A 12,791-nucleotide genomic window follows, 5' to 3' on the forward strand; every position below is an offset into this window, starting at 1 on the left:
GTACCTAATAGCCCAGCCCAGTTATATAGTTGCCCGGTCAAACTAAGTCAGCTGGCCCGGCACGCAAACTAAATGGGACGACCTTGTGTGGGCCTACCATCTACCACGGGGTTTCAGCCGGTTAACAGCGTTAACTGAGAGTTAACGGTGTCTGACACGTGTCAGTTTGCATGACGTCAGCAGTCAACGGCCTCCCGAAAACTCTTCTGCAGCGGTCCGATTTTTCGTGGCCAAAGGGCGCCCAAACACGACGCACTGAAAAAATCGTGGTAGGCCTTTTCCTGATGCAGTATGGACCACATAACTCATATTGTTGGGTTAGGCCCATAGGCGACGAAAAAGGGCCCATACCTAACGAAAATTTAACGTTGAGGATGAGAACTTTTCTTGTAATGATCATCGTCGATGAGGCGTCAAGGTCAATGGCGCCATCTTGATGGTTGTCCACCGCTTGTAACAACTATTACAATATGATGTGAAACAAAATTTAAAGACAACCATAAGGCTCCTGCCGGTTGCCAGACAATAAGGATCATCTCATACATCAAATATTATCATAATCACATCATGGCCATATCACATCACCAACCCCTGCAAAAACAAGTTAGACGTCTCTAATTTTATTTGCATATTTTACGTGGCTTGGGGTTTCGAGTAAGATCCGATCTAGCTACGAGCAAGAACCACAACGTTGATACAGTTGTTGTCAAGCCACTAATGTAAACTGAACCTTAACTATGGTGAAAGAGACAGACACCCGCAAAGCGACTTGTGCAATACGAGTTGCACGTCAAGTGTGGAGCAAATGTCATGAACGCGGTCATGTAATGTTAACCCGAGCCGCTTCATCCCACCATGCCGCAAGATGCAAAGTACACAAGAAGTGATAACAAAAGTATCAACGCCCACAAAATCATTGTATTCTTCTCGTACAAAATTATCATTTTGCTGCACTTAAAATATACGTTATTTCGGTTGTATATTTTCACGATTATAGTGTACATAATTGGCTACATGCAAAAAAAAAATTGAACTAGCGATGTGGCCCTCGCAAGGGCCGTGTCTTAAAATGTCTAGAAAATATGTTTCTATGGTTCTATAGAAACTTGGAGTATAAAGCTATTAGAACTAGATGATCCCAACGCGTTATTGTGGAAGTATCGGTTACATAATTTTAAAATAAATGCCCTAAAATAATTTGTAGAGCTGGTAAAAAAATCTGGATTGTTGTTGAAATGCAAATAAAAATGAAGCATGAAACACAAAAAAATATTTAATTTCTGAGGAGTTACAGTTGATTTGAAATATCATATCCACTTGTATTCGGAAGCGAAGTTACGTTGTTAATGCCAAGGAAGAAAATGGAGATTGTAGATGAGATTATGTGTGAATGAGATAGTGAAATTCATATTCTGAATCCTTTCTAACAAACGTACTGATTTACTAAAGCTTAGAGAACTCATCTCGTATAAAATGGGTTCTTAAATCTCACGAGACCAGCATTAAGAATAAACAACATATAGACTGTATATTGAGTGTACAGGGAGTAGGTGGTTCATTATTAACACAACCTACCAGATTAGTTTATACATGCGTCAGTTTGTAAACAAAAAGTACCGCAGTACCTACATACAGTTGAGTTAGCTGCCTTCCTGACAGTATGCACTGAACACTGACGATGGCTCCAGTTCTGCTTATATTGACAAAACAATGCTGAATTTAGTCTGCACTTCGGATACACCCATGTGGCTTATAGAAAGCTACTTAGCGGAAAGTACCATGTGCACATGAGCACAAGTGCTCCTTGAACTTTTGGATTTTTGAAAATTTTCAAAACCTTGCTCTTTTATGTCTTAAAAAATTATGACATTAAATATGTAGATAGATTTAGACACGAGGAGTGTAGTTAAAAAAGTCCCATTAAAATATACTTTGTATTTTGGAAAATATAAAAAAGACAAAATTTTGACTCTAAATTAGTCAGAAATTTGTCTTTTTTGCATCTCCCAAAATATAATATATTTTTTGACGAGACTTTTTTGATTCCAATCCTCGTATACACATCTATTTACATACACTACCCGAAACGAGGAAAATCCTGACGTCCGGGCACGTTCTCGACGGCCCCGAACGGTCCGTCGCGAGAGCGAGCCGTTTCCCGACGTGGACGTGGGATTGACGCGAAAGCTGGAAACATCCGCGACGTACGGGTCGATAACCTTCACGATTGTTTCGAACCGTCGCGAGCGTCTTTTTCTTTCGTGTCGAGCGGTTCCTTTCCGTCGCGACTGATTTTTGGCTGCTCGCGGACCATTGTGCGCGCGGAACTGATGAAATTATTGGGCCCTTCGCGCCAAAGAGTGGGCTCTCGCGACGTGGACCGAGCCCAGCGTCAGGAAAGAACCATGAACTTATAGTCAATCCCTAGCTAGTTCATCGAACTGTCCACTCCCCTCACGACCGAGCTACGCCGCCCCGTCCATGGCGAACTGCGCCGACGCCGCATCGTCGTCCGCGTAGAAGCTCCCCTGTCCAGCCACCGGGCCCTCCTCCGGAAAGCCGCAACACCACGCGAACTCCTTCCCTCCACTGACCAGGCTGGGAGGACGCCACGCCTGCCTAATTTCCAGCGAACCACCTGCTCCGCATCGATCCTCTCCGGCTCCCCTCGATCTGATCTACATCGCCCCTCCAGGTAAATATCTGATCTTCTTCTGCTCTTAATCTCTCCTCTCTTTCTCAGAATTTTTTTTCCTGATTTCAGTTCAGCGGCTGACGAATCGATCTACTCCGGTCCTCACTGCAAACTACGCGCCCCCTTCCGTCGCTTGCCTGTGCACCATCTCTTCTTTCCTGCTTCAGGTACATCATACTGACTATCAACTCAAGCAGCAAATAGGGCAGTTGGGCATGTATGTAATATTTTAGTAGATGAAACTGAATGTAAACAAGGAAACTGGGAATCACCTTTACCTCCAGATCCGTCCCATGTATAAGTTACAACAACAGCACCCTGAATAATTCAAGTCAGGTTGCGATGAATGGCAATCTGCAGCTGATTAGGTAGTTGTGTTGATTAGTTAACTTCCAAGTCTTTGTTTATTTAGAGGAAAGTCAAGATCATTGGTTTGTAGAGCATGGTCAAGAATATCTAATATTAACTTACGGTTTACTGATGCCATTGCTGCCATTGTTTATGATACCACCTTTTACTGCATTGTAATGATGCCATTGAGAACATTGTTTAGTGATCCCATTGCAACTCACTCATTAGTAGAGAGCAGGCCTTGATTATTTTATCCTTATGGTCAGATGAGTGATTTTTATATGATTGCACTGCAGATCACACGCTTTACTAATGTAGTAAGTTTTGCTCGATTGCGTTCCAGTAGTCGCGTCTACACATGTACTCTAAATCTTTATTTTTTCTGAATAAAGGCAATTAGTAATCTAATATGTTTGTCCTTGGCAGGCAAGATCGCTCCAAGTGTGCTGACGTGCCATGGCTGCTGATGGTGAAACTTCGGTATGGATGTGATATGGCATTCCTTTATGTTTATAATTTTTTATTTCCATTTCGTTGCTGCATTCTGATATTTGGTTGCAATATTTTATTAATTGTAAAAAACAGAATGATTGAGGTTGGATGTATAGTGGTTGGAAACGTGGTAAATCAACAGATGAGTGGTATGAAAACACAAAAGAATTCTTAGATTTTGCTTTCTCTGCTCAAGCCAATGTAGTGCAGAATGGAAAGATCAAATGTCCATGCGCAGACTGTCGTAACTATATTACGAAGGATAGAGATGATGTGGAGTTAGATTTGTGTGGCTTTGGTTTCAAGCGGAATTACAATGTTTGGACAGAACATGGTGAGGGTGTCCATCAAACAGACCATGGAGGTGCTGATGTGGATGATAATGATAGGATGGACGATATGATGACTGACTTAGCTGCTTCTAACCCTCTAGTAGGAGAGGAACCAATAGAATCTGCCAAAGCTTTTTATAGGATGCTTGATAGTGTGAAAGAGTTGGTGCATGAAAACACAAGCCAGTCAACTATGTCTGCCATACACGGTTGTTGACCATAAAGTCAATGAACAACCAATCCGAATCTGCTTATAATGATACGCTTCAGCTGATACATGAGCTGCTGCCTAGCAATTCATCCTTGCCGATGAATTTCTATAGGTACAAGAATACTTTAAATCTCGTGGGCTTGGCAAACTCTCACACACATCATCACTAGACGATGTTGCACAAAACAGAGGTGGATCTCGAAATTTCGCTTGCACCAAAGAGTACATTGTGAGTCACCTTCGGTTTCATGTGTTTTTTTGTAGTTCTAGATGTGGCAGCGTGATAAAACATCATGGTTTCATATGCAGGGAAAGACATTTGGGCCTGAACAAGCAACAACCATGAACACTTACAAGTGCATGAAAGTAGGAGCTAAGAAGTATAAAGAGAATGGTAGCAACACCTCCATCGAGAACCTGAAGGCTAAAAAGCGCCTTGTAAGTTACACCGAACTTTGCTCTTTCTTCAATAGGACTATCTGTAGTAATCTGAAACGTTATATGCTTTTTATCATGTTGCAAGGATGACTACGAGAAGGGTCTTAAAAGTGCATATCCAGAAGATTGGCAGGAGCGTGATCTTGATCCCGCTGTACTGTACTCCACCGGTGGTGGCATGCCTCATGGACGGTTTCTGATAGGTGATGGCGCATTCAGGAAGTCAGAAGTTGTTGCTGCTGCTAAAAGAAGCAACATAAAGCCAGCAAACTCCATGTCGTATCAAGATTTGTTGAGGAGAAACACATTATTGGAAAAGAAAAATAAGAATTATGCTAAACATATGAGAGTAAGTTCTCTGATATGCATATATTGTGAATTCTCAGTTGCCCAAATTAACCTGAACTAATACTTGAGCACAACAGGTTTTTTATACCAATGCTGGACTTCCTGTCCCGGAAGACCTTCAAGATGACTCGATGGAAGATGGTGTGCATGTAAGTACTAAAAACCAATAGTATCCATCTTTTTATTAGTTGCGTGAGGTGCGCTGCTGCTGTTTCAATAGCTTTTTGTTTGAGAAGCACCTTGCAGCAGCAAATGCAAATCATGGGTACCCTGACTGCAGTTTCTTTTTTGTTTTTCTCACGAGTAATGAATCAATCTACAGATCATTGAAATTTTGGGAGTTTAGTAGGCAGTGATGGAATTCTTGAAAATGTCACCTGTGTCATGTTCTGAACAATATGCGGTGTGATATCTATGCGCTTTCTAGAATGAACAGACGTATATATACTAGCGATTTCTGTGTAGGTGAGTAGTTGTCATGTTCATTTCCATACCAAGCATCCATAATTAACATGTACGTACTAGATTCCATGATATGCATGCAGACCATCTAGTACTGCCTAAGGGACCGATGCTTGATTGTATTATCTTGGTCATTGCACTAGAAAGCCAATCCTCCTTAAGTTCTAGTTATTTATTCTATTAGTATTACTGCTGCATAGTACATGTCGTATGCATACCATCTACTACCTATATGTATGCAGGGTATATAACTACAAAGTTACAGAACTGTACTTGTACTTATGCATACCATCTAGTACCTATATGTATGCAGGGTATATAACTACTTCAAAGTTACAGAACTGTACTTGTACTGTTACTAGCACAATTTAAAACAACGTTTCTTCATGTTGGTTTTTGTAGGTGAATCAATCTTCACCATCTACAGAAAATGGCGGCACTCAAGTGATGGCATCGTCTCGTGCCGCAGAGCAAAGTGATACGACCCCATCAGGCCAGCTTCATACAACTCATGCAAGGGAGGAGTCACCTTTCTTGGATGAATAATAAGCATTAATATAGCAGTTACACATGTAGCTACCATGTTGGAATTTGACTTTCTTTTGTGAGTAGTTGTGAACCTGAATGTTTCTATATTTGCTTCTTCTCTATGTTGCCAAAAACAAGTGGCTGTTATGGATATAGTACGTGTCATTATGGAATACTGTGTGATATTTTGTTCAATGAGAAAAATGTATTGAATGTGATTTGTGAATCTGATTTGTGTGGTGATTTGATAATGGCAAAATATATTTATATATCGATGTCAATTTTTATGTTTTCCAATTGATTTTTGGGCTCCATTTGGGAAATGCTTCAGCACGCACATTCCTGACGGATGGCTTACATTCCTGACGTTTGTGCTGGAGCACCCAAAATGTGCTTTCCTGAAGGCTGAACATGCTTCCTGACGTAGAGCTAGAGCGTCAGGGTTTATTGCGAATTCCTGACGGCCGTGGTCTCTGACGGGCTTTCCTGACGCTCAGACCGACGGGAATGTTTCTTTCCGTGGCTCCCGTGCAACGTCAGGAAAATTCGTCAGGAATACTCTTTCCCGTCGGTCACCGTCAGCAATGAGCATCTTTCCTGACACCTTATTACCGACGGCTGGTTCCTGACGGAGACCGTCACGAATACGTATTCCTGACGGAATTCGGGTTATTTCCGACGGAAATCGGCCGTCAGGAATATTCCTGTCTGGGGTAGTGATATTTAATGTCATAATTCTTGAAAGCAGAGAAATATGAGAATCTAAAATTTTTAAAAATCCAAAAGTGAAGGGAGCACTGACTCCCATGTGCACAAAATCCTCGTCCGCTACTTAGACCATAGACTGATAGTCAATATCGGAAGCCTAAATTAGAACAAAGACATGCTGTGGCACGAAAGGTTGAGATTATGTGATGTGAACAACCGAGGCATAAATATGCAGCTTTGATCTGACAATGCATTGATGCTTCCTTTGCTGCTAGAAATGCAAAATATATCTGCACAATTCGAGTTTCCATCTTTCTCCTGAAGTTCACAACCTAGAGCCCAAATAAATATCAGGCTTGCAGACTAAATCTCCGATGAATCTTGCATATAAGAGAACAAAATTGAGAAATAATTGACCACAACATATAAATAGTTTTTTTTAATAAATGGCGATTTCATTACTTCCGGTCTCTGCATGGCTAAGATGCACACAACCGCAAACCAAACGAAGCAAGTATAATAGATACATTGAAACTAGCAGGACGCGGCTGCTGCCTCCTGCAGCGGTCTGGCTGGGTTCGCTACTCAGGCGTGTGGTGGGTGTTTGGTTGACGGCAACAAGGTCCCCTGCTCGGCTGGCCACGCCTACTGCCAGGGCCTACGATGGGCCTGACGACTGCGTTGCCACTCTAGGCGAAAGCTTCGCACCATTGCCGATGTTGGCGGTGCCCCTTGGTACCATTCTCCCTGTAGAGGGATTCATCAGGGAGCTTGGTCTCCTGTCGTCGCGAGTTGATGCGTTCTACGGGTGAAAACCTCTGCTCCTCGGAGTGGGCGGCGGCGACACACTGTGCCATTACCTTCTTGAAGGCGCCGCTTTTGGAGTCTGTGTCCCTCGTGGTGTGGTAGATGTGTGGCAGCTGTGCATGGTTGCCTTGTCGTCGAGGGTGGTGGATGCCGGGGGGGGGGGCGGACGGTTGACGTGCGCCGACGCAGCGGCCTCGGATGGTCTTGCAGCGATGACTTCACGGTCTAGCAAGGCATGGGTGGCGTGTTGGTGCTACGTGGGTAGCGAGCTCGTCGACCTGGCCTACACGACGGGCCGGTCAGTGTGGCTGGCATGACGGGGCGGCAGCTGATGGCGTGTATTTCACACGTTCGTTGGGCAACCCCAAGAGGAAGGTATGATGAGCACAGCAGCAAGTTTTCCCTCAGAAAGAAACCAAGGTTTATCGAACCAGGAGGAGCCAAGAAGCACGTTGAAGGTTGATGGCGGCGGGATGTAGTGCGGCGCAACACCGAGAGATTCCGGCGCCAACGTGGAACTCGCACAACACAACCAAAGTACTTTGCCCCAACGAAACGGTGAGGTTGTCAATCTCACCGGCTTGTCTGTAACAAAGGATTAACCGTATTGTGTGGAAGATGATTGTTTGCGAGAGAAAACGGTAAAAACAAGTATTGCGATAGATTGTATTTCGATAAAGAGAATTGGACCGGGTTCCACGAGTTCACTAGAGGTGTCTCTCCCATAAGACGAACGAGCATGTTGGGTGAACAAATTACGAGTTGGGCAATTGACAAATAAAGAGAGCATGACAATGCACATACATATCATGATGAGTATAGTGAGATTTAATTGGGCATTACGACAAAGTACATAGACCGCCATCCAACTGCATCTATGCCTAAAAAGTCCACCTTCGGGTTATCATCCGAACCCCCTCCGGTATTAAGTTGCAAAGCAACGGACAATTGCATTAAGTATGGTGCGTAATGTAACTAGTGACTACATCCTTGAACATAGCACTAATGTTTTATCCCTAGTGGCAACGAGCACAACACAACCTTAGAACTTTCACGTCATTCGTCCCGGGTGTCAATGCGGGCATGAACCCACTATCGAGCATAAGTACTCCCTCTTGGAGTTAAAAGCATCTACTTGGCCGGAGCATCTACTAGTAACGGAGAGCATGCAAGATCATAAATAACACATAAGCATAACTTCGATAATCAACATAACAAGTATTCTCTATTCATCGGATCCCAACAAACGCAACATATAGAATTACGAGATAGATGATCTTGATCATGATAGGCAGCTCACAAGATCCGACAATGATAGCACAATGGGGAGAAGACAACCATCTAGCTACTGCTATGGACCCATAGTCCGGGGGTAGACTACTCACTCATCACTCCGGAGGCGACCATGGCGGCGTAGAGTCCTCCGGGAGATGAATCCCCTCTCGGCGGGGTGCCGGAGGCGATCTCCGAGGATCCCCGAGATGGGATCGGCGGCGACGGCGTCTCGGTAAGGTTTTCGGTATCGTGGCTCTCGGTGCTGGAAGTTTCGTCACGGAGGCTTTAAGTAGGCGGAAGGGCAAGTCGAGAGGGGGCACGGGGGCCCCGGATGACGGGCGGCGCGGCCAAGGGGGGCCGCGCCGCCCTAGGGTTTGGCTCCCCTGTGGCCCCACTTCGTTTCGTCTTCGGTCTTCGGAAGCTTCGTGAGAAAATAGGCCTCCGGGCTTTTATTTCGTCCAATTCCGAGAATATTTCTTTACTAGGATTTCTGAAACCAAAAACAGCGAGAAAACAAGAATCGGCACTTCGGCATCTTGTTAATAGGTTAGTTCCGGAAAATGCACGAATATGACATAAAGTGTGCATAAAACATGTAGATAACATCAATAATGTGGCATGGAACACAAGAAATTATCGATACGTTGGAGACGTATCGGCATCCCCAAGCTTAGTTACGCTCGTCCCGAGCGGTGTAAAACGATAACAAAGATAATTTCTGGAGTGACATGCCATCATAAACTTGATCATACTATTTCTAAAGCATATGTAGTGAATGCAGCGATCAAAACAATGTGTATGACATGAGTAAACAAGTGAATCATAAAGCAAAGACTTTTCATGAATAGCACTTCAAGACAAGCATCAATAAGTCTTGCATAAGAGTTAACTCATAAAGCAATAATTCAAAGTAAAGGTATTGAAGCAACACAAAAGAAGATTAAGTTTCAGCGGTTGCTTTCAACTTGTAACATGTATATCTCATGGATATTGTCAACATAGAGTAACATAATAAGTGCAATAAGCAAGTATGTAGGAATCAATGCACAGTTCACACAAGTGTTTGCTTCTTGAGGTGGAGAGAAATAGGTGAAGCTGACTCAACATTGAAAGTAAAAGAATGGTCCTCATAGAGGAAAAGCATCGATTGCTATATTTGTGCTAGAGCTTTGATTTTGAAAACATGAAACAATTTTGTCAACGGTAGTAATAAAGCATATGCATCATGTAAATTATATCTTATAAGTTGCAAGCCTCATGCATAGTGTACTAATAGTGCCCGCACCTTGTCCTAATTAGCTTGGACTACCCGGATTATCACCGCAATACATATGCTTTAACCAAGTTTCACAAAGGGGTACCTCTATGCCGCCTGTACAAAGGTCTAAGGAGAAAGCTCGCATTTGGATTTCTCGCTTTTGATTATTCTCAACTTAGACATCCATACCGGGACAACATAGACAACGAGATAATGGACTCCTCTTTTAATGCTTTAAGCATTTGACAACAATTAATTCTTTTCTCATTAGAGATTTGAGGATATTTGTCCAAAACTGAAACTTCCACCATGAATCATGGCTTTAGTTAGCGGCCCAATGTTCTTCTCTCACAATATGCATGCTCAAACCATTCAACTCGGTGTAGATCGCCCTTACTTCGGACAAGACGAACATGCATAGCAACTCACATGAAATTCAACAATGAGTTGATGGCGTTCCCCGATAAACATGGTTATCGCACAACAAGCAACTTAATAAGAGATAAAGTGCATAATTACATATTCAATACCACAATAGTTTTTAAGCTATTTGTCCCATGAGCTATATATTGCAAAGGTAAATGATGGAATTTTAAAGGTAGCACTCAAGCAATTTACTTTGGAATGGCGGGAAAATACCATGTAGTATAGGTAGGTATGGTGGACACAAATGGCATAGTGGTTGGCTCAAGTATTTTGGATGCATGAGAAGTATTCCCTCTCGATACAAGGTTTAGGCTAGCAAGGCTATTTGAAACAAACACAAGGATGAACGGTACAGCAAAACTCACATAAAAGACATATTGTAAACATTATAAGACTCTACACCGTCTTCCTTGTTGTTCAAACTCAATACTAGAAATCATCTAGACCTTAGAGAAACCAAATATGCAAACCAAATTTTAGCATGCTCTATGTATTTCTTCATTAATGGGTGCAAAGCATATGATGCAAGAGCTTAAACATGAGCACAACAATTGCCAAGTATCACATTACCCAAGACATTTATAGCAATTACTACATGTATCATTTTCCAATTCCAACCATATAACAATTTAACGAAGGAGAAACTTCGCCATGAATACTATGAGTAGAAACCAAGGACATATTTGTCCATATGCTACAGCGGAGCGTGTATCTCTCCCATAAAGTGAATGCTAGGATCCATTTTATTCAAACAAAACAAAAAACAAAAACAAACCGACGCTCCAAGAAAAAGCACATAAGATGTGGCCGAATAAAAATATAGTTTCAGGGGAGGAACCTGATAATTTGTCGATGAAGAAGGGGATGCCTTGGGCATCCCCAAGCTTAGACGCTTGAGTCTTCTTGATATATGCAGGGGTGAACCACCGGGTGCATCCCCAAGCTTAGAGCTTTCACTCTTCTTGATCATGTTGCATCATACTCCTCTCTTGATCCTTGAAAACTTCCTCCACACCAAACTCGAAACAACTCATTAGAGGGTTAGTGCACAATATAAATTGACATATTCAGAGGTGACACAATCATTCTTAACACTTCTGGACATTGCATAATGCTACTGGACATTAATGGATCAAAGAAATTCATCCAACATAGCAAAAGAGGCAATGCGAAATAAAAGGCAGAATCTGTCAAAACAGAACAGTTCGTATTGACGAATTTTAAAATGGCACCAGACTTGCTCAAATGAAAATGCTCAAATTGAATGAAAGTTGCGTACATATCTGAGGATCATGCTCGTAAATTGGCGTAATTTTCTGAGCTACCTACAGGGAGGTGGACCCAGATTCGTGACAGCAAAGAAATCTGTTTCTGCGCAGTAATCCAAATCTAGTACTTACTTTTCTATCAAAGACTTTACTTGGCACAACAAAACATAAAACTAAGATAAGGAGAGGTTGCTACAGTAGTAAACAACTTCCAAGACACAAATATAAAACAAAATACTGTAGCAAAATAACACATGGGTTATCTCCCAAAAAGTTCTTTCTTTATAGCCGTTAAGATGGGCTCGAGCGGTTTTAATGATGCACTCGCAAAAGATAGTATGTGAAGCAAAAGAGAGCATCAAGAGGCAAATTCAAAACATATTTAAGTCTAACATGCTTCCTATGCATAGGAATCTTGTAAATAAACAAGTTCATGAAGAGCAAAGTAACAAGCATAGGAAGATAAAACAAGTATAGCTTCAAAAATTTCAGCACATAGAGAGGTGTTTTAGTAACATGAAAATTTCTACAACCATATTTTCCTCTCTCATAATAACTTTCAGTAGCAACATGAGCAAACTCAACATTATAACTATCACATAAAGCATTCTTATCATGAGTCTCATGTATAAAATTATTACTCTCCACATAAGCATAATCAGTTTTATTAGTTGTAGTGGGAGCAAATTCAACAAAGTAGCTATCATTATTATTCTCATCAAGTGTAAGAGGCATATTGTAATCATAAAAGAAAATTTCCTCCTCAATGCTTGGGGGACTAAAAAGATCATGCTCATCGAGCCGGCTTCCCCAAGCTTAGAATTTTCCATAGCATTAGAAACAATGGTGTTCAAAGCATCCATAGTAATAACATTCCCATTAGCATGCATATAAAGTTCCATGGGTTTTTTAATTCTCTCTTCAAACACATCATGTCCTAATTCAAGATAAAGTTCATAAAGATCTCTCATATTTTTGTTGTTTTCCATTATGCTTAACTAGTGATATAAAAACATGCATGATATTAAGTAAAGTAAAACAAGTAACTAATTTTTTTGTGTGTTTTTGATATAGCAAACAAGATAGCAAATAAAGTAAAGCTAGCAACTAATTTTTTTGTGTTTTGATATAATGCAGCAAACAAAGTAGTAAATAAAATAAAGCAAGACAAAAACAAAGTAAAGAGATTGGG

At 41.7% G+C, this 12,791-nt stretch overlaps 1 protein-coding gene across 3 annotated transcripts; it reads left to right on the plus strand.

The window, feature by feature from the left end:
• Positions 1 to 2,380: 2,380 nt before the first annotated feature.
• Positions 2,381 to 6,083, plus strand: LOC124699576. 3 transcript variants are annotated; one of them, XM_047231857.1, is made up of 8 exons: positions 2,381 to 2,695; positions 2,765 to 2,862; positions 3,473 to 3,526; positions 4,194 to 4,310; positions 4,391 to 4,519; positions 4,605 to 4,868; positions 4,945 to 5,016; positions 5,732 to 6,083. In XM_047231857.1, the coding sequence occupies exons 3-8, from the start codon at positions 3,503 to 3,505 to the stop codon at positions 5,873 to 5,875; spliced, it is 750 nt and encodes a 249-aa protein (XP_047087813.1). In that variant the 5' UTR covers positions 2,381 to 2,695; positions 2,765 to 2,862; positions 3,473 to 3,502; the 3' UTR covers positions 5,876 to 6,083. The 3 variants fall into 3 exon arrangements, with proteins under 3 accessions (XP_047087813.1, XP_047087819.1, XP_047087825.1); XM_047231863.1 differs by lacking the exon at positions 4,194 to 4,310 and having other exon boundaries at positions 2,384 to 2,695; XM_047231869.1 differs by lacking the exon at positions 4,194 to 4,310 and having other exon boundaries at positions 2,386 to 2,695; positions 3,473 to 3,515.
• The last annotated feature ends 6,708 nt before the right edge of the window (positions 6,084 to 12,791 follow it).

Source organism: Lolium rigidum, chromosome 1, assembly GCF_022539505.1.
Source record: "Lolium rigidum isolate FL_2022 chromosome 1, APGP_CSIRO_Lrig_0.1, whole genome shotgun sequence".
Classification (NCBI taxonomy): domain Eukaryota; kingdom Viridiplantae; phylum Streptophyta; class Magnoliopsida; order Poales; family Poaceae; genus Lolium; species Lolium rigidum.

Bases quoted from the DNA above. Each gene is read 5' to 3' on its own strand.
- LOC124699576 (XM_047231857.1), top strand. From the start codon at position 3,503: ATGGCTGCTGATGGTGAAACTTCG. The intron at 3,527-4,193 runs GTATGGATGTGA...GAATTTCTATAG, and splicing joins CTGCTGATGGTGAAACTTCG to GTACAAGAATACTTTAAATC. The intron at 4,520-4,604 runs GTAAGTTACACC...TCATGTTGCAAG, and splicing joins TGAAGGCTAAAAAGCGCCTT to GATGACTACGAGAAGGGTCT.